Genomic DNA, 21,354 nt, shown 5'->3' on the forward strand with positions numbered 1-21,354 from the left:
CGGACCCTCAACCACTGCGCCACCAGGGAAGCCCCTCGACATATTCTTTATTTGAAAGCTGACAGTGTTGAAATGATAACAGAAAAGAAGAAAAGCAATAAAGATTTTTCCTGTTCTGTTCACTCAAACTTTATCAATACTGGACATTTCTGAAATGACAGTGAATTTGAATCTCTTAAACCTGTACATGACTCTTACCTACCTTGGGGTGGAGCATAATTGAGGATTTGGCTTTTATTGATTTTGTGTGTGTGTGTGGATTTGTTCCTTTTTTTCTCAAGAATGGTCAAATTCTCAAATATCCTAGGGTATGTTCCAATCTCTTGCTGGTATTCCCCGCCTCAGGATCTCTCTTTTTTGGGGGGGAAGGCAGAGAACCATCAGGTATCTCCGTTTTTTCTTGATCTCAGGCACAGAGGGGCCTTTGGCTTAGCGACTGTCCTGCCTGAATCCCTGGATTCCCAAGGCATACACAGTCAGCAAACAGCCCAAAGGATGTCCTGATGGTCTGGGCTGACCTTTGGACTGGCTTCTAGGGCCCCATCTATAGCCCTCTGCACCTTGAATCAGGCCAGCTCAACAGTTTCCCAGGCTGGTGGTTTGTTCTGGGATAACTGAAAGTCTGAAAACCACTCTAAAAGAGCCTACCTCCCAGGTACTTCTTTCCTTAAACAGAATGGATGAAGATGGACTAGGAAGATTACTCCTAGAATAATTTCCTCTGATAAGCACGAATAGAGCCTGCTTGTGCTGGATATACTACTTGCCCCTACCCCTGCCCCTGGAACCCACTACCCTCCCTACCCAATCTCTGAGTCCTGGACTAGGTTGCAGTCTCTCTAGCCCTTTGGCGTCCAGTTGGATTTGGCCACTGGGAACCTCTTTCAGGAGAATGAAGGGACTTCCCTGGCGGTCTAGTGGTTAGGACTCTGTGCTTCCACTGCAGGGGGCCTGGGTTCAATCCCTGGTGGGGGAACTAAGATCCTGGAAGCCGGGAAGCACGGCCAAAAAAAGAATAGAGGATGGAAGGCAAGAGAGGTCAGTGTATTCCTTCCTACTGCTCTCTCCTTGACAGGAGGTGGCCCTGGCAGTGGCTTCACCAGCTATAGCTCCTGTTTTGAGCCCCCTGTCCAGGACTCTAGTTCCCTTCCTTTACACCAACTAGTTTAGGGGAGATAACCTCTTCCCACTGTCGCTAATCCCTGTGTTGATCCCTAAATTCGGCCCACATCCTAGTAAATTGTCCCTTTTACTTTATAAAGCCCTTTAAATTAAAATCTTTGCATGTGCCATCTATTTTTCTCCTGGGAAGGACCTTGACTGATACAGCCATACAGGTTGTACTGCCTCCACCTGGAAAATCCCCAAACCTTTCAAGCGGCCACCGCGGCCACCTCCTAGAAGGTGTCCGCATCCACGTTCAACACCTACAAAATCCAGGACCTTGACTGATACAGCCATACAGGTTGTACTGCCTCCACCTGGAAAATCCCCAAACCTTTCCGAGATTAGAAGCGGCCACCTCCTAGAAGGTGTCCGCATCCACGTTCAACACCTACAGCTACTACAAAATCCAGGACCGGAGTCATGATTTGCTAGACTGGGATTTCTTCCAGGGCATGAACACTGTTCTGAGCCTACGTGGAGGCCCGCACCCTCCACCCCTTAGCCCAGCCCCCTGACATAGGGTAGGTTCTCCATCCAAATTCCCTAACTAGGCAGCACCCTGGGGCCCCAAGGGCCTCCAGCCTCAGCTCCCTTCCTCCTCTTCTCCTCCCCCATACCACCTGCGGAGCTGCTGGCACCTGTAGAATCTGGATTATCCTGCTGGCCAGCTGGTTTATTTCTCATTGTGCTTGACAGAAGGAAGTTCATCCACGTGATTTTTTGCAGTATCCAGAAAGGGCGGGTACGGTATGTCCTGTGGTGAAAAGCTTGTGGAGGAATGCCGGTTTTAGTCTCACCCTCACACTGACGCTAGCCCTGTCTCCCCGTCCACCGCCCCTCTCTCCCCCCAAAAGCCTTGAAACATTTTATTTTGAGATGTGGGATTTGGGATCACAGTCTATTCAACAGTGAGACAGGAGGAGGTGGCCATGAATAGCCCCTTGGTGTGTTACACACCTGAAACCTTTGCCCAAACGCCGCAGAGGAATTATTATTCAGGCTAGGCAGCCACGAGGCATGTTATTTTTTCGGAACATTTACAGCTGGGTAGGCCTGATGAGTGAATACGTCTGTTTTCTTGGTGGGAAGCACTGTGAACCACAAACGCGCACTAAAAGGCAATTGCTATGGAGACTGCGCCGCCTCTGCGGCGCATTTCTCTAGAGTTTTCTTCTCGGGGCGCTTCAGTATCCACGGGTGTCCTAGGCACGCCGCTCGGAGAGGGTGCCTGGGCGCAGCAGTGTTCGGGGCGGGGGGCAGCCCACTTGGGACTGGAACCCTCGGCCGGGACCGAAAGCTGGAGAAGGCCGCCCTAGGTAGCGTGTGTGTGTCAGGGGTGGGCGGGGAGAGGTTCTCCGGGTGCGCGGTACCCCAGCTCGCCCGCCTGTGCGGGGACCACGTGCAGGAGGGGCGCTGGGGGGCCCAGGGCGAGCAGCCGCGGTGGGTGACTGCGCCGCGTCCCAGGTCCCCGGGTACCGGGCGAGTGTCTGTGTGCGCTTCTGGGTGGGTGGAGGGCCCCGCGCCGGCCTGCTCCCGGTTGAGTGTGTGCGCGCGGCCTCGGCCCAGCGCCCCAGCGAGCGGTGCTCCCGGGAAAGCGCGCGCGCGCCCGTGCGGTGTGTGTGTGTGAGTGTATGACAGTGTGTGTCAGGTGACTTGGGTCACGCAGTCTCTCTCTCCCTCCTCTGGGGAGGAACTGCCGCGCTCTGGCTGACTCCTCCGCTGGCGGGCGGGCGGGCGGGGCAGGGGGGCTCCGGGCGCGCTGGGAACGGCGGGACCCAGACCTGGACGCCGACCGCCGCGGGCGACGCGCGGCCTCCGCCTCTGCCCGCGAACCTCGGGACAAAACCCCAATTCAGAAATAGGTTGCGAGCGGCAGGCCGGAAGGTTTGGCGCCCCCCACCAGAGACCCCCGTCGCCCCCGGGACGGCCGGCCGTGGGCGCGATGAGCCAGGTGCTGGGGAAGCCTCAGCCGGAGGAGGAGGACGACGACGAGGAGGAGGAGGAGGAGCTGGTGGGGCTAGCGGGCTACGGGGACGGGCCCGACTCCTCGGACGCCGAGCCGGACAGCGGGACGGAGGAGGGAGGTGAGCATCGGGTCCCCCGCTCGGCCCCCAGCCCCGAGCGTCCTCGGCCCGCACCCCCGCCGGGCCCGGCGCGCGGGCAGCTGACTTGGAGGGGATCCAGGCAAGCGGAGCTGCGGGGTGGGAGTGGGGAGGGGCGCCAGAGGAGCCGCGGCGCGATGCAAAATGGGGGAGCCCGGGTGCAGGCAGCGGAGCGGGGGCCGGGATCGGTGGAGAGGGCAGAGAGGAAGCGTCTGGGCAGGAGGAACGCGCGCTCTCCGGCAGTTCCAGGGCCAGTACCTCCCCCACGCCTCACCCCGAGCTCTCCGCAGGGTCTGGGGGTTGGGGAGGGGAGGGGACCGCCCGGCGCGCTCTGGGATCTCTCCCTTAATGCTGCTGTGGGAGCCGGGGTCAGATGTCGTGGCTAAAAAAGGCAGCCGGCGGCAGCGTGACTGGCAGGGTCGCCGGCAGCTGCGGGTGTCAGTCTTGCCCTGTGTCGCCGCGGGAGGGGTCCCGGGGCCGCCCAGGTCGGCGGCGTGGAGGCACCGGTGGAGCGGCGGAGGGTGTGCGGAGGGATGCACCCAGGTGATACGGCAGTCGCCGTCTGGCCGCGGGTACCCAGAGGTCCAGGCAAATAAGGTTGTCAGGACACCTTATCTCTGCTCAGCGTCACCACCTGGGCATGGCAGCGCCTGCCCTGGAGTGAGCGCGGGGCGGGGGAAGATGGAGCCACTCAGAAGCAAACTCTGTTTCCTGTTCAAGAAGCAGGATTTAGCAATTGTTCAGCCAGCGGGGGCTTCCTGCGTTTAATTCTTAAGGACTAAGGGAGTTGAGAGCGTTATAGGATTCCAGAAAGGTTCATCTTTTTTGTTTCCCTCCAAAATCGAGGAAAAAGTCCTTTATTGTAAGGTCTTTTGGAAAGGTCAGTAGAATGAGGCTGGTAAACATAACATCTAGGTGGAACTGTCAGCATCCTAAAGAAGGAACTAACTTTTAAAATGTTCACTTCGCAGAAATTGCATGAGGGATAAAAAGTACTTTCGTGACTGTTGATTTTTTTTTTTTTTTTTTTTTGCGGTACGCGGGCCTCTCACTGTTGTGGCCTCTCCCGTTGCGGAGCACAGGCTCCGGACGTGCAGGCTCAGCGGCCACGGCTCACGGGCCCAGCCGCTCCGCGGCATGTGGGATCTTCCCGGACTGGGGCGCGAACCCGTGTCCCCTGCATCGGCAGGCGGACTCTCAGCCACTGCGCCACCAGGGAAGCCCGTGACTGTTGATTTTGAAGAACTTTTATTGAAAATTCACTGGACTTGTTTTAAATTCTCCATACAAACAAAGCCTTTCTCGGGAGGGGGGGCAGTTTTCCTTATTTGACGAATGGTGAGTGCTACTTTCAATTAATCAGAAAGGGAAAATTGTTAACTAAACCTTGAGCCTGATAGATGAGAAAGGAGCTTTCCAAGTCACCCTTTTTCATCGTGTCTGGGCCCCAGGGAGCATTTGTACTAATTCCCTATTTGCTTAAACTCGTGAGTGCACCTGTGCGCCTCTTTCTTCTGCACTCCCCATAACTGGTCCCACAGTCGAGCAGGTGGCCACATTTTTGTAGATAAAGGCTTTCAACCCTTTTGTTGGAGTCTCCAGGGCTACCTTTGGTAGTTAAATTGTTCAGTCGCTTCATTATTATTCAAATTGCGTTTGTTAGCCCCTCCTGGATTCTTCGGAAGCTCTGGAGAGATTTAGAATGGGGATGTATTTGCAAGGTATTTGAAACCGAAGACACACAACAGGGTGCAATTGTGATCCTCTTTGAAAAAAAGGAAAAGAAATAAGAGACCGTATATGGGAAGAAAAACCCTGTAATTTGATATTGTCCTGGGGGCCAGAGACTGGGTTCCAGGAAAAGCACGGGACCTGTTTGTTTATTCTGCAGTTCTTTAAGGGGGCACTTTAACATTTTGATCTGGGGCCTTGAAGTGAAATTAACGCTTTGGCTGAGGGGCCGGGATTTCCTGAACAAAGGGCTTCCCCAGATCCGGGTGTAGGATGCTCCCACTGCTCCCAGCCCAAGGCAAACCGGCCTGTAACCGATGCTTATGATTACCTTAGTAATAAAATCCTCCCTCGTGAGTTCTTGGTATCAAACTGAAATCTTGCTATAAAAGCCCTGAGTATATTTGTGTGGTAAGAAGAGCAAACATTACTGAAGCCTGGCCTTTCTCCACCTGGGCCTGCTGTGGATACGGTCTGTTCTCTGAAGATTTCCTCCATTATCTTGGGCTGCTGTTCTTTCCATGTGTCGCTGGCTTTGATTTTAGGGTATAGGCCTGAATGTAGAATCTCTATCAGAACATTCGCTTTCTAGGGTAGCAGATAGGCCCCTCAGTCAGCAGTTCTAGCAAGGACTGTCCCTGACACCTGTCATGCCAGCTGGTATGGTCCTGGGGAGTCAGGATGGGGGTGGAGGCTGGGAGTTGTGACTTCTGTTCCTGTGACCTTCTGTTCTTGAAACATCAAGGTGCCACCAAATGGTCATCCCGATTTCTAATGGGCCCTGGGCAGGTGTTGCCTTATAACCCTGTGTTATTTGGGGTAAATTTTACATTTACGTACTCTCAAACTCAAGACGTGGAAAGTAGGGGGTGGGGAGGAGGACTTATTTCCTCTGAAAAGAGATGTATATGGTGCACTTTGAACCATGAGCAAAGCATTTCTCTAATGAATTCCAGACCATCCTAATGGACTTGGTTTAGTGCCTGAGCTTCTCGGAGACCTGGGGCTTTTTCCATGAGGTTCAGAAATCTACCCTGGTGGGTAGGATGCAGGCCTGACCAGCATTTCTGTGCAAAAGAATGTGATTGAAGGTGGGTAGTGTGATTTTTATTTCCCATAGTCTTACAAGGAACCTCTGATCTTATTTTTAAACCGAGTGCCTTGTACGTTTTACCACATTGTGTTAAGGTTGAAAATGTAGTGCAGCTAAGGTGAGCCTTAAACTGCACTTCTTTGGCTTACGTTCCAAATTTTATTCATGAATAGCAGGAGTGTTCTTGAGTACTTTAGTTCTGTTAAGGACAGATTTGGACACTTCTCAACACCCCCCTTTCAGGGTCGTTAATCAGAGATAAGATGAATCTCATCTTCAACCCCCATGCTCCAGATAAAACTCCAGAGAGAGGAGACAATAATTAAACCATTAAAAACAACTGCACCAAAAATATTGATTATTTTTAGACACATTGACTGTTAAGTCTTTTTTCAATTACAGTTCTTTAAAAACTATAATAACAAGGAAACCAATTAAAAGATCATATTTAATCAGAAAGTGAAATTATTTTTTCCCGAAGTCCCAATTTTTTGTTTTTTTAAAAAAATTAATTTATTTATTTTTGGCTGCATTGGGTCTTTGTTGCTGCAGGCAGACTTTCTCTAGTTGTGGCGAGCGGGGGCTACTCTTCCTTGTAGTACGCGGGCTTCTCATTGTGGTGGCTTCTCCTGTTGCGGAGCACAGGCTCTAGGCGCGCGGGCTTCAGTAGTTGTGGCACGTGGGCTCTAGAGAGCAGGCTCAGTAGTTGTGGTGCACGGGCTTAGTTGCTCCGCGGCACGTGGGATCTTCCCGGACCAGGGCTCGAACCCGTGTCTCCTGCATTGGCAGGTGGATGCTTAACCACTGCACCACCAGGGAAGCCCCCCCTCCCAATTTTTAAGGGAAATTTGGCTAAGACAGCTGCTGTGCCACAGTCCAGCTAAGTGCGGTCTTGTTTTTGTAGCAGCCTGTGCACTCTCTCAGGGTCTGAGGAAGTAACAGTTAGGTGGTCCCTGGAGGCACAGAAAATCCAGGGTCAGCAGGTGATCCTTCCCTGGTGGCTATAAAGGCAGTGAATCTGGCGGTTCACTTCTAATCATTAGTGTCAGCTTTGTTTTTCTTAAAATAATTTTTAAAATTATTAGTGAAGTTATCTTCTCACTGTTTCTTGAGGGTAGGTAGAGAGAATTGTTCTTCTGATATTGAATCCGTGGCTCACAGATGCCAGGGGACTTTTCTGCAGCCACAACATGGGCTAGAACTGAGCAAGGTTTAGGAGAGGGTCAAATACATGGAAATGTAAGTCCCTTCCCTTGTAACTCTGCCTTGTCCAAAAAGAGTTGGATTGACTGCAACCCTGGCTATAGCTAATCTCTTGGGTTTCCTTCTGGTCCTGAAAATACAGAGATATATAAGTATTGGAATAGATGGAAACACAGAATAGTTAAAAATGATGTGACCAAGGTCACACCTTAGACCCAAAGCTTATTCAAATACATATGGTTAGAGAGCATATTTTTATATCAGATGTTTGTAAACATGTTTCAGTGTTTCCTGGTATCATAGAATCTTGATTCTCTACTTTTATAAGAAATATCTCCCGTTTTAATATTAGAACAGACCTGGGGTAGTCTAATGGAAAAAAGAGGCAGAATCAGCAAGTTCTGGAGTTCTGGATAAGGGGTGTGGCTCAGAGTTTGAAGAATTATCTTTTTCTGTCCTCCGGCGCTGTGTCTCAGAGTTCAGCTGCTTTGTTCAGTCCCCCCAACTCGCATCACTGTTGGTGATATGATTTTACTTCCTATCACAATCACTTCTTTCCTGCTTATTTTTCTTACTTCTCTACTTCCTTTATTCTTGTATTCATTACCTTTTTAAATTTTTATTTTTTATATATTTTTTTCCTTACCTTTTTTTTAAAAGCAACTTTTCAATTCTCTTTTAAAGAGGGCTTTAAAGCTGTCCTGTGACAGTGGCTTTCCCTGGTTCTGCTGTAACATGCAAGACGGATGGGTTTTTCACTCCTGGCCTAATGCGCCCAGAGAGCTGGTGGACTTTCTCCTCTTGAGGACCTCTGGGGAAGACTCCAGCTCTGTTTCTCAGCGTGTAAAATCGAGGACGACATAAAACCAACCTTGATTACACTCAGAGTGATCATTTGGAGAAAAAAAAAACAAAACCTCACAAGAACACTTCTCCCTTCTTGCAGAAGAATTGGTAAATCAGAACACATTAGAAACGTGTTTTTTTTTTTTTTGGCTGTGCCACACGTCTTATGGGATCTTAGTTCCCAGACCAGGGATTGAACCCTGGCCACAGCAGTGAAAGTGCCGAGTCCTAACCACTGGACTGCCGGGGAATTCCCAGAAATGTTATTGGATGCTTATGTAAAGGAAATATTCACATATAGAATCATGTTTTTTAGTTACCCGCCAGTGTGATGTGAGAGGATTTCATATAAAAAGATTAGGTCTTCACATATAAATAAAAATCACCTTCAAAAACCTTTGTGCCTTTGAAAATACATGTTCTGATTGCATTAAATTTTCCTTACTAAGTAGTTCGTTAATCAAATGGACAATGAATCTTCATGACTTTTGCATATTCTCTTATTAACAGTATTAATATTCATATATTTAATTGCCACTTGGGTTGGAATTTCTTACTGGACTCCTGGCTCTTGAATGTGTAAGTAGTTCCATTGATCAGAAATGTAAAGGGCTACAATGATGCAAATAGAACCAAACCAGAGGCCTCTTCCTAAAACCGTAAGTAAGTATGTAGAACCTTAAGCCTTTGTGGACCCCACAGAATACTAACAGCAAAGACATTCTAACTTTCCCTTAAGGCTGAGTGAGCCTCTTGCTGTGGTCACATTCCAAAAAAGACCTCGTGGGCTTCCCTGGTGGCGCAGCGGTTGAGAGTCCGCCTGCCGATGCAGGGGATACGGGTTCGTGCCCCGGTCCGGGAAGATCCCACATGCCGCGGAGCGGCTGGGCCCGTGAGCCATGGCCGCTGAGCCTGCGCGTCCGGAGCCTGTGCTCCACAACAGGAGAGGCCACAACAGTGAGAGGCCCGCGTACAGAAAAAAAAAAACAAACAAACAAAAAAAAACAAAAAACAAAAAAGACCTCGTTACCTAGGCTTGGGCTGCGGAAAAAAAGAAAAAAAGAAGCAGGTGTGTGTGTGTGTGTGTGTGTGTGTGTGTGTGTGTGTGTGTGTGTGTGTACGTACACGCCGACAGAGCCTGATAGATGAGGAAATAAAGGCTCATGGGCTCTGGGACATGTGTGGGCATTTACACAGATGGTAAGTGGCCAAGCTGGGATTTGAGCCCCAGTCTGGCACTAACACAGTACTTTTTCAACCATTCCATTTGCTATCACATTATCGTAATTCTTTTGTTAAATCTTTGTTTTATTTTCCAGTTTGGGGTCTGTTCAAAGGCGTCATCTCTTGGGGAACTTTCCTAAATTATAATAGCTCTCAATTGTCTGATACATCAGAATTTATGAAATGCATTTCATACAATACCTTGTTCTCCCCAGAGAGCCAGGGCCAAGCCTGTCAGAACTTCAATTCCCATTTTCCTGATTTCTGTTTCCTTCTTTGTTGTGAACGTTCCCAGCCCACAGATCAGTCAGGTGTGGCCCCCAGGCAGCCCTGTCCCCAAGTCACTGATCCATCTCTCTCCCTTCCTTCTGTCGTTTTTGACAGGGCTCTGCCATTTCTGGGTTAAGTCATTAGCCTGCAGGTGTTAAAGGCTGACAGTGGCTCAGTTAAGTAACCCTTCCCCATAATCCTGCTCTCCTTGGGTGACTGAGTTTCCCTGGGTTTCCTGGCAGTCTAGTTACAAAGCTGAGCTATCTGGGAAATTGGGGTACGAACAGGATCCAGTGGAAGATATAGGTAAGGTGTGTTCAGTGTCCTGACCACAGTGGATAAACTTCACCTGGGCATAAAGCTTATCCTCTTGATACCTACATGCTGGGCTGGGCCAAAGTCGGGTGTGGAGTTTCTTTTTATTTTATTTTATTTTTCTGTTTGTTTGGTGGTATGCGGGCCTCCCTCTGTTGTGGCCTCTCCCGTTGCGGAGCACAGGCTCCGGACGCGCAGACTCAGCGGCCATGGCTCACAGGCCCAGCCGCTCCGCGGCATGTGGGATCCTCCCAGACCGGGGCACGAACCCGCGTCTCCTGCATCGGCAGGCGGACTCTCAACCACTGCGCCACCAGGGAAGCCCCTGGAGTTTCTTTTTAAAGCTTCAGCTAATTTAGCTTCACATTCTGCTCAATCACTTTCATTTAATCATGCCAACCAGCGAGCATCTATTGAGTGTTTATCGTGGTAAACACCAAGGCCTCAGTTTTCACATCTGTGAAGGATAAATGTTATCAATTTGAGGATTAGAGATGACACTGTGTGCTATGCAGGTGCTTAGTAAATGGTAACTGCTGGTGATAAGCGGTTGGAGCGGGTTGGTTTGAGCCATTTCTTGGTGGCCGAGGCCAAAACCTCTCCAGTGTGCCCTCACCCTCAGCCAACAAGATCAGGGGAAAAAAGGACCAATGGGGCACGGACTGCCTCAGCAAACTGCATTGCCGCTTCAAACCTGCCTGCAGCTTCGTATTCATATTGCCTTCTGAGGTCCCAGATCTCTTCCTCACCTGAGCCAAGGCCGACAGGCAGCCCAGACTCAACAGCTTCAAATCCGTGTTCAGCCTCTTTGCCTTTATGAACTTCACGAACAGGTCCTTATTCACTTGATCTTCCAGGTCAGGAACTTGGGGTTTCTTTCTCCTTTGTCCCCTATGTTCAGAGGATCACAAAGTACTACTGAGTGGATTTGAGCTTCTCATGAATCCATTCCATCTACCCATTTCCACATGCTTCTCATTTGTGTTTCTAGAACAACCTAATTATTGTCAGGGAGGAAAAACTCTTAGGTTCTGAGTTGGAGTCCTGCAAATTAAACTGATAAATGACATGAACAAGAGAAAAGTAGGTTTAATTAAGTACTAATGCATGAGAGTTCACAAAAAATTCGACTTAAGGAGGTGGTTAGAATTTGGGGCTTATATACCATTTTAACAGAGGATGAGGAGGGGTAGAGGGGCATTTCTGGGAGAAAAAAAATGACTTCAAAGGGAATGTGGGAAGGGGCACTTATGGAAAAACAAATCACTGGAAAGATAAATGGGCCCATAGGAGAAAAGGTGGGCGATAACGTTTGTTTGGGTGTAGGGCTGACTTCTCTCAGTCTCCAAGAAGAGAAGATGAGAGTTGCTGCTGGGGAGGACATTTTTGGCAACTGAGTTCTTTTGGGAGGGTCTGCTTTAGGCAAATAAGGGACTTCAGGAACTCCAGTGCCTTTAGCTCAAAAAAATTTTTATTCCATAGTGGCTTATTGCTGTCCGCACACTGACCCCCTCTAAGGAAGTCTGTTTCTGGAGTGAGCTTCCTGATCATGTTAGTCTCCCCTTAAAATCCTTAGTGATTTCCTCATGGCTTGCAGAGTAAAATCCAAACTTGCATCTCATTCATGAGCTAGCCTGTTATCTATCAATTTATTGAATGATATTTATTGGGTTCACACCACATGCTACAATGTATTTTGCCTGTGTATATGTGAGAGAGACAATAAACAAGTAAACAAACAAGATAATATAAAGTAAAACGATAATTTTGTATAGTGAAGTACTATGAAGAAGACACAGGGGTATTAGGAAGTGATGGGACCCCATTGAGGCGAGAGGAGGTAAAATTGCCTCTGGGCTGAGTGGGAGGAGGAGCCAGGGGAGGCCTGGGGAAAGCCTGCTGGACAGAGGGAGGAGCGAGTTGGAGGGAGGAGCAAGTCGGAGGGAGGAGGGAGTTGGAGGGAGAAGGGAGTTGGAGGTAGGAGGGAGGAGCGAGTCGGAGGAGGGAGGAGGGAGTCGGAGGGAGGAGGAAGGAGCGAGTCGGAGGGAGGAGGGAGGAGCGAGTGAGGGAGGAGCGAGGCGGAGGGAGGAGGGAGGAGTGAGTGGGAGGGAGTCAGGAGGAGCGAGTCGGAGGGAGGAGCGAGTCGGAGGGAGGAGGGAGTCGGAGGGAGGAGGGGGTCGGAGGGAGGAGGGGGTCGGAGGGAGGAGGGAGGAGAGAGGAGCGAGTCTAGGCCCTGAGGTGAGGAAGCAGAAGGCCAGTGTGGCTGCAGGGTAGGGAAGTGGTGGGGAGGATGAACCAGGCATGGGATGAGAGGGTAGCCCACTTAGGGCCTTTTGGGCTAAGAAGGTATTTGGATTTTATTCTAAATGCTGTGGGAAGCCGCTGGAGAGTGTGCAGGCTTTTCTTGTCTTTAAACTATGTTCCCTAAACTCCAGGAAGGCCACATCTCTTCCTAGCACGACCTTTCCCTCATTCATCTCCTTTATGCCTCCTCTCCTTTTAAGACTCAGATGCTATTTCTCCAGGGAACCTTCTCCCTGAACCCATAACACCTAGATAACAGTGCATTGTAGTTGTCAGTTATTCTTGTCTGTTTCCCCCCCTAATCGCTAAGGAATGAAGCTTTTCTTTGTGTCTGCAGCCTCTGGCTCAGCCCTGCCGAACAGAAAGAACACTTGGCAGACGTTCAGGGAACCTTTATGAAACAGGAACAAACTGCCCTCTTGTAAATTTCACCTCTCTCTGGCAACTTCCTCCAAACCCCCGCGGACACTTTTAAAGAGCCCTCTTTGGGGTCCCATGTCTAGTCCCAGATTCTCCTGTAGTTCCTTTCTGATTTTCCTTTAAAAAAATAATAAAGTACTAGCCCTTTTATTGCCCCTTTCAAAGCAGCTCTCATTCTTCATCCTCTTTAACGCTTTCATTTTTCTCAGGTGGTTCTTATCAAGCTTGAGCAAGCGCGTGATACTCAGGGAAATGTCATGGGGGGGTGGGATGAGGCAGCCCTCTGCAGGAGGTCGGGAGGCTGGGGTGTTTCCTTTTCTGATGGAAGCTCCGTGCAACCCCTCCTCGAGTGGAAGGAGATCCTCTGAGAAACCCCACAGGGTTTCAGAAGCAGAAGATTTTTGCCAGTAGGCTTTTCTGATGTAAGACACCTCCCCTATTCAACAGCAGTGGCCTACAAACATTTTTGACTGTGAGTCCACAATTAAAAAATACGTTTATATTGGGAACCAGCACCCACCTACGTATAAGTAAATGTAAAAGAGTTTCACTAGCAGTATTTACTCTTGTTATGCATAACGCACTCTGATATTTTCTGGTCTCTTCTTTTGTCTTTGTTGCAGTTTTAGTACAGTGCCAGCTGATTGGTGGCTAAGGCCCTGGGTAAGGGCTCTAGCACATACCTGTCCTGCGTCCTTGGGCAGGTTCCTTCCCCCAAGTTCCTCAGGCGTAAAGCAGACTTGTACCTCCTCATTGCGTGGGTAAAGTTTGTAGAGATGTCTATGTCTAGCGAGGTCCCTGGCACACAGTATATTTCTGTACATGCTAGTTAAATATGACAGAATGCATCTGCATGGGTGTAAGGGATCTCTACAGAGTTGATGGTACTCTTGCTGATCTGACTCACTATTTCCCAGCTGTTTACATTTGGTGGCTCATGCCTCCAGCTGTGTGTGTATGTTATAGCTGTATGTGTATTTCACTTCCCAGCCACTCTATGTATGTAAACACACATACACACTCCCTTCTCTTTCCACAGTGGTCTCCATCACCACCCCACTCTCCCAGGAGGAGGAGATCCAACCTCCAGGGCACCAGTGTCAATGATCATGCCATATAGAGACTTGCAGACCCTGCTGAAAAGAAGTTACAATCTGCATCCACATCCAACAGTATAAATTGGGAAGAAATAAAGACATTTATATGCACTTAAATATTTTTGTAGTTGTACATAATTAAATGTGGTATGCCTATTTTATATTTTCTATTAGTTTGAGGTGCTTATCCTTATATTTAAAAAATTGATACATAACTGGGCTGTTCTAACAAGGACCGTAACATTCTTTTACTTACCTTTTGCCTACCTCTCCCTCACCAATCTCCCATGTCTACATTGTCTGGAATTTTAGTTTCTGATTTTTATTCAAAAATTTAAAGTCAGGGACTTGCTGGGTGGCTCAGTGGTTAAGAATCCACCTGCCAATACAGGGGACATGGGTTCGATCCCTGGTCTGGGAAGATCCCGCATGCTGCAGAGCAATGAAGCCTGTGCACCACAACTACTGAGCCTGTGCTCTAGAGCCCGCGAGCCACAACTACTGAGCCCGTGTGCCACAATTACTGAAGCTCACACGCCTAGAGCCTGTGCTCCGCAACAAGAGAAGCCACTGCAGTGAGAAGCCCACACACCACAACGAAGATTAGCCCCTGCTCGCTGCAACTAGAGAAAGTCTGCGTGCAGCAACGAAGACCCAATGCAGCCAAAAAAAAAAATTATCAATACTTATTTCAAATCAATAGGTTTCAGTAAAATTTGTCTTCCATTGCTTGTTGCATTCCACTATATTTGAGTGTATTTTCTTCCAGGAGTGCATCCTTTTTTTAAAAAATAAATAAATTTATTTATTTATTTATTTTTATATTGATGATAAAATTTATTTATTTTATCATCTGTGTTTATTCTGCTTTTCAATCCATATATCTTCCCCGCCCAACAGTTGTGTTTTTATTTCTAAGATCCATAAGGCCCTTTTCCATAACTGCTCTTATTCTGAAACTGTCTTTTCTTGTTTCATGAATGCCATATTTTCTCTGATCTGTGAGTACTTTAATTATACTTGAAAGTTTACTCTGACTCCTGTATAACTCTGCTTCTTCAGGTATACATTCTTCCATTTGTTGAGTCTGTATTCTCTTCTATAATCTTGTCTTACCTCAAATATTTGGCATTTGAGGAAATGTCTAGAGGGAGGATGGTGCTGCTTCCACCTCTTGAACTCCACACACATTGCAGTGAGAGTTAGGGAAGGTCAGAGTACTTGGAGGGGGTACTGTGGGTGCTTCCTGTTGCTTCTGGGCATCAGTGCCTCTAGGGCACTGCCCTCCCTCTCATACCTCACTCCTACATTCACTGCTCCCACTTGGAAGATAGTCTAGTGTGTAGTCTAGTGTGTATGTAGGTGCAGAGTTTATCTGCTTGGCTCTTCTCACTATGATTTTCCAAATAACAACCCTGTTGGTTGTTTTCATGTCCTTTCCTGTTTGAGCTTCCAGTTCTACCTTTTCCAGCAGAACCCTCCCATTCATAATCAAGGGCTGCAGGTTCCCCCTTCAATCTGATCTTTGTGTTTCTTAGGGATTTCTCATTAATTTGTCAATTTTGAGTTCTCTCTTTGGTCTCAAGCTCAGCTATCCGTGTTTATTTGTTCATCTATTTATTTATTGTTCATACCTTTTCTATTGTGCTTAGGGATTCAGTATGGGAAGGGGAGACTGTGACATGTTCTTAGTCTGATATTTTTGCAACTGGAAGTCCTGTTTTCTTTTTCAGTTCATGTCCTGCTTTTGCTTTTGACTTGTAATGACAGTACTGCAAGTATAGCGTATAATCCCTGATGAAGAAGAAGAAAGCTGGTGATCTTTTGGGTGGTTTAATTCCACATCACTCTGTCTAGGGCATATCATCTGCAATTTGTTGAGTTGGGTTAAGTTGAATGGGAAAAGTGTGTGTGGGTAGGATGGGAGTAAAATGTTGCTTATAGTGGAATAGTGTCTGTGTACATCTACAGCTACTTACTTTTTCTTTATTCATTTACTGTTTTACCTGAAATTTATGTATTTCCCTGCACCTGTTGCAAAGTGAAACATCAAAATATTATATATAGTAAATGAAATTTCCTAAGATTCTATCAGGTAGTAACCTGTGTTTTAGATAATTGTAGAACTTCGGGAAAAATTCTTAGTTGCAATAGGGTAATAAAGGATTACTTTCCAGTCTGTATTGGATTATGCTTAGATCAGGACCAGGGTCTGAAAAAGACATAATGAGGTGTAGCTCAGAAGGAAACAAAAAAGAAATGTAGAAAAATAATATATGTATATTTATTTTCCTATATTCTGCCTTTTTTCTTAAAATGTTGGTTTCTTTTCTTGATCTTTCTCCAAGTTTCATACTGGGTCTTTTATTTTTCTTTACTTATTTTTTGGAGTCAGTCATGAAGCCTTAATTCCAGAACATTTTTATCACCCCAAAGAAAACACATACCCATTAAGAGTCACTTCCCATTTCCCCCTCCCTCTAGCCCCTGGCAGCCACTAAGTACTTTCTGTCTTTATGGACTTGTCTGTTGTGTACATTTCATATAAATGGAATCAAACAATATGTGACCTTTTTTGTCTGTCTTCTTTCATTTAGGGTTAACTTTTTTTTTTTTTTTTTTTTTTTTTTGTGGTACGCGGGCCTCTCACTGTTGTGGCCTCTTCCGTTGCGGAGCACAGGCTCCAGACGCGCAGGCTGAGCGGCCATGGCTCACAGGCCCAGCCACTCCGCGTCATGTGGGATCTTCCCGGACCGGGGCACGAACCTGTGTTCCCTGCATCGGCAGGCGGACTCTCAATCACTGCGCCACCAGGGAAGCCCTAGCGTAACATTTTTGATGTTCATCCATGTTGTGGCATGAATCAGTACTTCATTCCTTTTCAATGGCTGAATAATATTCCATTATATGAATATACAACATTTTGTTAATCCATTTATCAGTTGATGGCCATTGGATTGTATCTACTTTTTGGCTATTATGAATTGTGCTGCTGTGAACATTCATGTACAAGTTTTTGCTTGGACATATGTTATTTCTTTATTCCTAGGAATAGAATTGCTGGGTCATGTGGTGACTCAAATGTTTAACCTTTTGAGGACCTGCCAAACTGTTTTTCAAAGCACACCATTTTACATTATCACCAACAGTGTAAGAGGGTTCCCATTTCTCTACATTCTCACCAACATTTGTTATTGTCTGTCTTTTTTATTTTAGCCATCCTAGTGGGTATGAAGTGGCATCTCATTGTGGTTTTCATATGCATTTCCTTATGGACTAATGATGTCGAGCATCTTTTCATGTGGTTATTGGCCATTTGTGTATCTTTGGAGAAATGTCTATTTAAATCCTTTACACATTTTTTATTGGCTTATCTTTTTATTGTTGAATTGTAAGAGTTCTTTATATATTCTGGATACTAGACCCTTATCACATATATTATTTGCAAATGTTTTCTCCCATTCTTTGGGTTGTCTTCACTTTTTTCATAAGTGTCCTTTGAAGCACAAAAGTTTTAAATTTTGATGAAGTCCAAAATTGTTTCTTTGAGGCGTAACTCAAACAAGCATCAATTTAACGCGGAGACTGATGATCTGGGCAAAGAAGGACCTTGCTCTGGAATGCTAAGACTGGATTCTCACCCCCCATAGTCTCCTCCAGGAAACCTCTGCGCTTCACACTCCAGAGTCCCTGCTCATGATGGGGAATATCCCAGGTTTTCTGGCCCTCTGAAATTGTGTGAGAGGTGGTGATGCAGCATTTTTCAGGGTTTTGCACTTTCTAAAAGCTGGCCCCTCCATGAGCAGGGTGATGGAGTTAGCGCTGTCTGTATTTGGAAACGTAGCACTGTCTGTGGATCATAAATCTCATCTGAGGTGGAAGTGAAACTCATCTTATTAACCGCTGTGACAGCATCTCACCCTCATTCTTGTTTTGTGGTTTCTCCAGTTCTGGACTTTAGCGACCCCTTCAGCACGGAGGTGAAGCCGAGGATCCTGCTCATGGGCCTGAGAAGAAGTGGCAAGTCATCCATCCAGAAAGTTGTCTTTCATAAAATGTCTCCCAACGAAACCCTGTTCTTGGAAAGTACAAACAAGATCTGCCGGGAAGATGTTTCCAACAGCTCCTTTGTTAATTTTCAGATTTGGGACTTCCCAGGGCAGATTGACTTTTTTGACCCTACCTTTGACTATGAGATGATCTTCCGGGGGACAGGAGCACTGATATTTGTCATAGACTCCCAGGTAAGGTTCAGTCTCGGGGTACGGTGGGACTGTAGCCCCCTGCCCCAGGCAGCCCCTTCTTGCAAACAAGTTCCTTTGCAATCATTTCGGTTTGGTTTTTAGAGTCAGGAATAGGACTTTTTACCAGACTAGCATTTCTCAGTTGGGGCTCTCAGGCTTTGCAAAGGGGAAAAGACTCCCTTCACACAGCCCTGACCAACATGCGATGTTCGGGAACTGTGTGCTCTCAGCAAACCCTAGAGGAAACCTCACAGACGGGGGGCGGGGGGGGACCACCGTGCAGGCCAGTGACACCAACGATGTGTCCCCCCCTCTGGTACTCTTGGCAGACGTATAAAAGATCACAAGTTCTCTATAACAAAAATACATATATATCTACATTTCAAAATGTTTACTATTTCCTTTGAAGATAAAGTTCTAAGTGTGAACATTTTTCTTCTGAATCATATTATTGTAATTACTACTAGTACACAATTACAGCAGCATGACTAGTATGTATTTTATAGTTAACTAAATACAAAATGTAAAATTTGAGATACATATATTTTTTTTTCCACTTAATTCATGTATCTATGCTTGACTAAGACAGGATTTGGCGTCAATTCTTTTTTTGTTTGTATAGCTGTAAGTACTGAGAAACTTTGTTCACATAAGGTGGATATGGGGTGAGTTTTGTTCTAGCATTCACTCAATTGTTTAACTCCTTCTAAGTTATATCCCCTAAATTACCCAATTTTCTATCACAAAAAAATTATTTTTTCATAGTTTATCAGTAGACATCCTGATTGTGTCCTCCTTTAACTTTGCTGAAAGCAAAGAATTGGGAGCCCCTTGACTGGTGAAGAACCTTATCACCCAGGCATTGCTCACTTTATTGGTATTCAGACCAGCCTTCTGAACAGTCTCTTTGGCACCCTGGGTTTTTAAGACCCTGGGCCTTTCTCCTGTGAAGTATGGGCAGAGCTGGTGGTTTAAGGGGAGGAGGGGGAGGGAAGCAGGACCACAGCTGCATCTCCGGCAGGTCAGTCTTAGCAAAGAGCACAGGTAGCAGGACTGGGACGTTGACATTGACGTTCTTCAAACTCTCCACGTGCAGGGACTCTTAGAAAGTGTCCCCAATGGGTGGCCCAGCCCGAAGGCCCTCCTGAGGGCTCTCTTTTGTAGCTGTGGGGGAGTAAAAGGCAACAAGTCCTGCAGGAATGCCCTAAGCCAACTCTAAGCTCAGGTCTCAACGTTTCCCTGCACCTGTGGACCTACAATCAGACAGGTAGGGCCAAGCACTCCCAGCCCTTCAGGAGCCCAGTGGTGTTAGGGAGGAAGGGCTGTGAAGACCCTTAGTAATAATGGTTCTGAGCCCACTCTTAGAAAACCATTCTTGGACAAGACTACTCATGCCCGAGAGTATCATAAATTCCTTCATGGAACAAGGTGCCTGTTTAATATAAAAATGAAATTTTCAACTCAAGCCTTTTAGTTCCAAGCGACTGCATGGTGAACTTGTGGAGCTGTAGTAGCCCTACCCATGGGTAAGTAGATTCCAACCCTGACTCATCACTTCAAGACAATGGCTTAGGAAGTACTTCCTTCAGTACAATATTGTGCATACATAGCAATTTACGTTTATGGAATTTGAATTTCCAGTGCACCTCTATCTCAGGTGTTTGTAATATGGCTAAAATAGTCATACTTGTCTGTTTATTTTTCATTGTTTGGGGTGTTTTTATTGCTTCAAAGTGATCCCCTTTTTATGGTTGGTTTGTTTTATTGAAGTATAGTTGATTTACAATATCGTGTTAGTTTCAGGTGTACAGCACAGTGATTCAATTATATATACATATATATTTATATTCTTTTTTGGATTCCTCTCCCTTATAGGTTATTACCAAATATTGAGTGTAGTTCCTTGTGCTATACAGTAGGTCCTCATTGGTCATCTATTTTATACATAGTAGTGTGTATATGTTAATCCCAAACTCCTAATTTATCCCTCCCCCTCTCACACTTGCCTATTTTTATTTCATATTTTTTTATTTTTTATGTATTTATTTTGCCTATTTTTAAATTGGAACTGTAATTTGGTTTTAATTTTACCTGAGCATGAAAAGTGGACCTTCGATTGTGGTTGGTAAATGTGTGCTTTGTTTTAGTTTGTTTCTTGGTTTGTTGGGTTTTGTTTTGGCCGTAGGGCGGACAAAGTTATAAGAATGAAAAATACATCTTTTTAAATTACACTTTTTAAAAGGTAGAAAAAAACTTTGCTGAGAGTTGTCATTTACCAAAAATAAGGAATAGTTAAATAAGCAGTTTCCAGAATTTGCCTAATAGACTTTTCTACTGGAAGCAGCTGATAAAAATCACATTTGGGGGAATCTTTACTTGATGTGACTGCAAGCACTAAACAAAACCAAACTTGAGGGAAGTGTCTCGGCAGCTCTTGAATGTCACTGCCTTCATTTCTAAGCGGTGCTATGTTCATCTGACACCTCATATTTTTTTATTTTTTGCTTGCAAATTCCTCACAATAACAGGATTGCCAGATAAATATATCATATCAAGGAGAAAATGTGTCCTCACAGAATGTTGTAAAATAAAAGAGAATGAAAGCGTCAAGAGTAATTTCCCGTGAGCTCCCCGTGTGACACTGCCAGCCCCCCGGCACGGCCCACAGAAAGGACCTCATCTCCAGGGCCACCCTCGGCCCCCGGGAGCCATTTCACATGTGCCTGGCATCCAAACTAGAGTGTTGGCTTGACCCACGTAGGTGATTGTGATCTGCCTCTAATTCCTAGATCTAATTTTGGAATAGAAACCAGGCAGCGTATTTTTCCTTTTTTAAATTTGTTGTAGAAGATAATAACAAACACAGTAGAAAAAAAAATCATTCACAATCCCTCTGCCATAATAAATCAAGTATTTCCTTTCTTTTCATGTCAGTTTTAGCCCTTGTAGATCTGGACCACTTCATCAGTTTGTTGGTAATCAGACCATTTTATATGCTTGGCAGGGAGGTTAGAGGAGTGATTTCTAATCTTTTGAGACTGTGATAACACTCTTGACTTTGGCCAGTTTTGCTCACAGACATGTGCCCTGAACTCCTCTCTTCAGTTAAAGACATAAGGAATAACATTTTTTGAAGTGTAATTTACATGCAATAAATTGCACTCATTTTAAATTACAGTTCAACAAGTTTGACAAATATACCTCTAACCACCTCACAATCAAGATACAGATGTTTCCACCACCCTGAAATCTTCTTTGTGTCCTTTCTCAGACGGCCCCCAAGACCCCAGCCCTAGGCAACTGCTGATGAGATGTGCTTTCTTTCTCTATAGAGTAGT

General features: G+C 46.2%; 1 protein-coding gene across 3 annotated transcripts in view; it reads left to right on the top strand.

Moving 5' to 3' along the window:
- The first annotated feature begins 2,755 nt into the window (after positions 1-2,755).
- RRAGD (Ras related GTP binding D) overlaps positions 2,756-21,354 on the top strand; it is a 40,496-nt gene continuing 21,897 nt past the window's right edge. The window contains exons 1-2 of one of the 3 annotated variants that reach the window (XM_007103126.4): positions 2,756-3,251; positions 17,721-18,016. In XM_007103126.4, the coding sequence (XP_007103188.1) occupies positions 3,110-3,251; positions 17,721-18,016 (438 nt within the window). In that variant the 5' untranslated portion in view covers positions 2,756-3,109. The remainder of the gene's footprint in view (positions 3,252-17,720; positions 18,017-21,354) is intronic. The other 2 variants (XM_028494648.2, XM_055087624.1) reach the window with 2 other exon arrangements.

This window comes from Physeter macrocephalus, chromosome 10, assembly GCF_002837175.3.
Source record: "Physeter macrocephalus isolate SW-GA chromosome 10, ASM283717v5, whole genome shotgun sequence".
Taxonomy (NCBI): Eukaryota; Metazoa; Chordata; class Mammalia; order Artiodactyla; family Physeteridae; genus Physeter; species Physeter macrocephalus.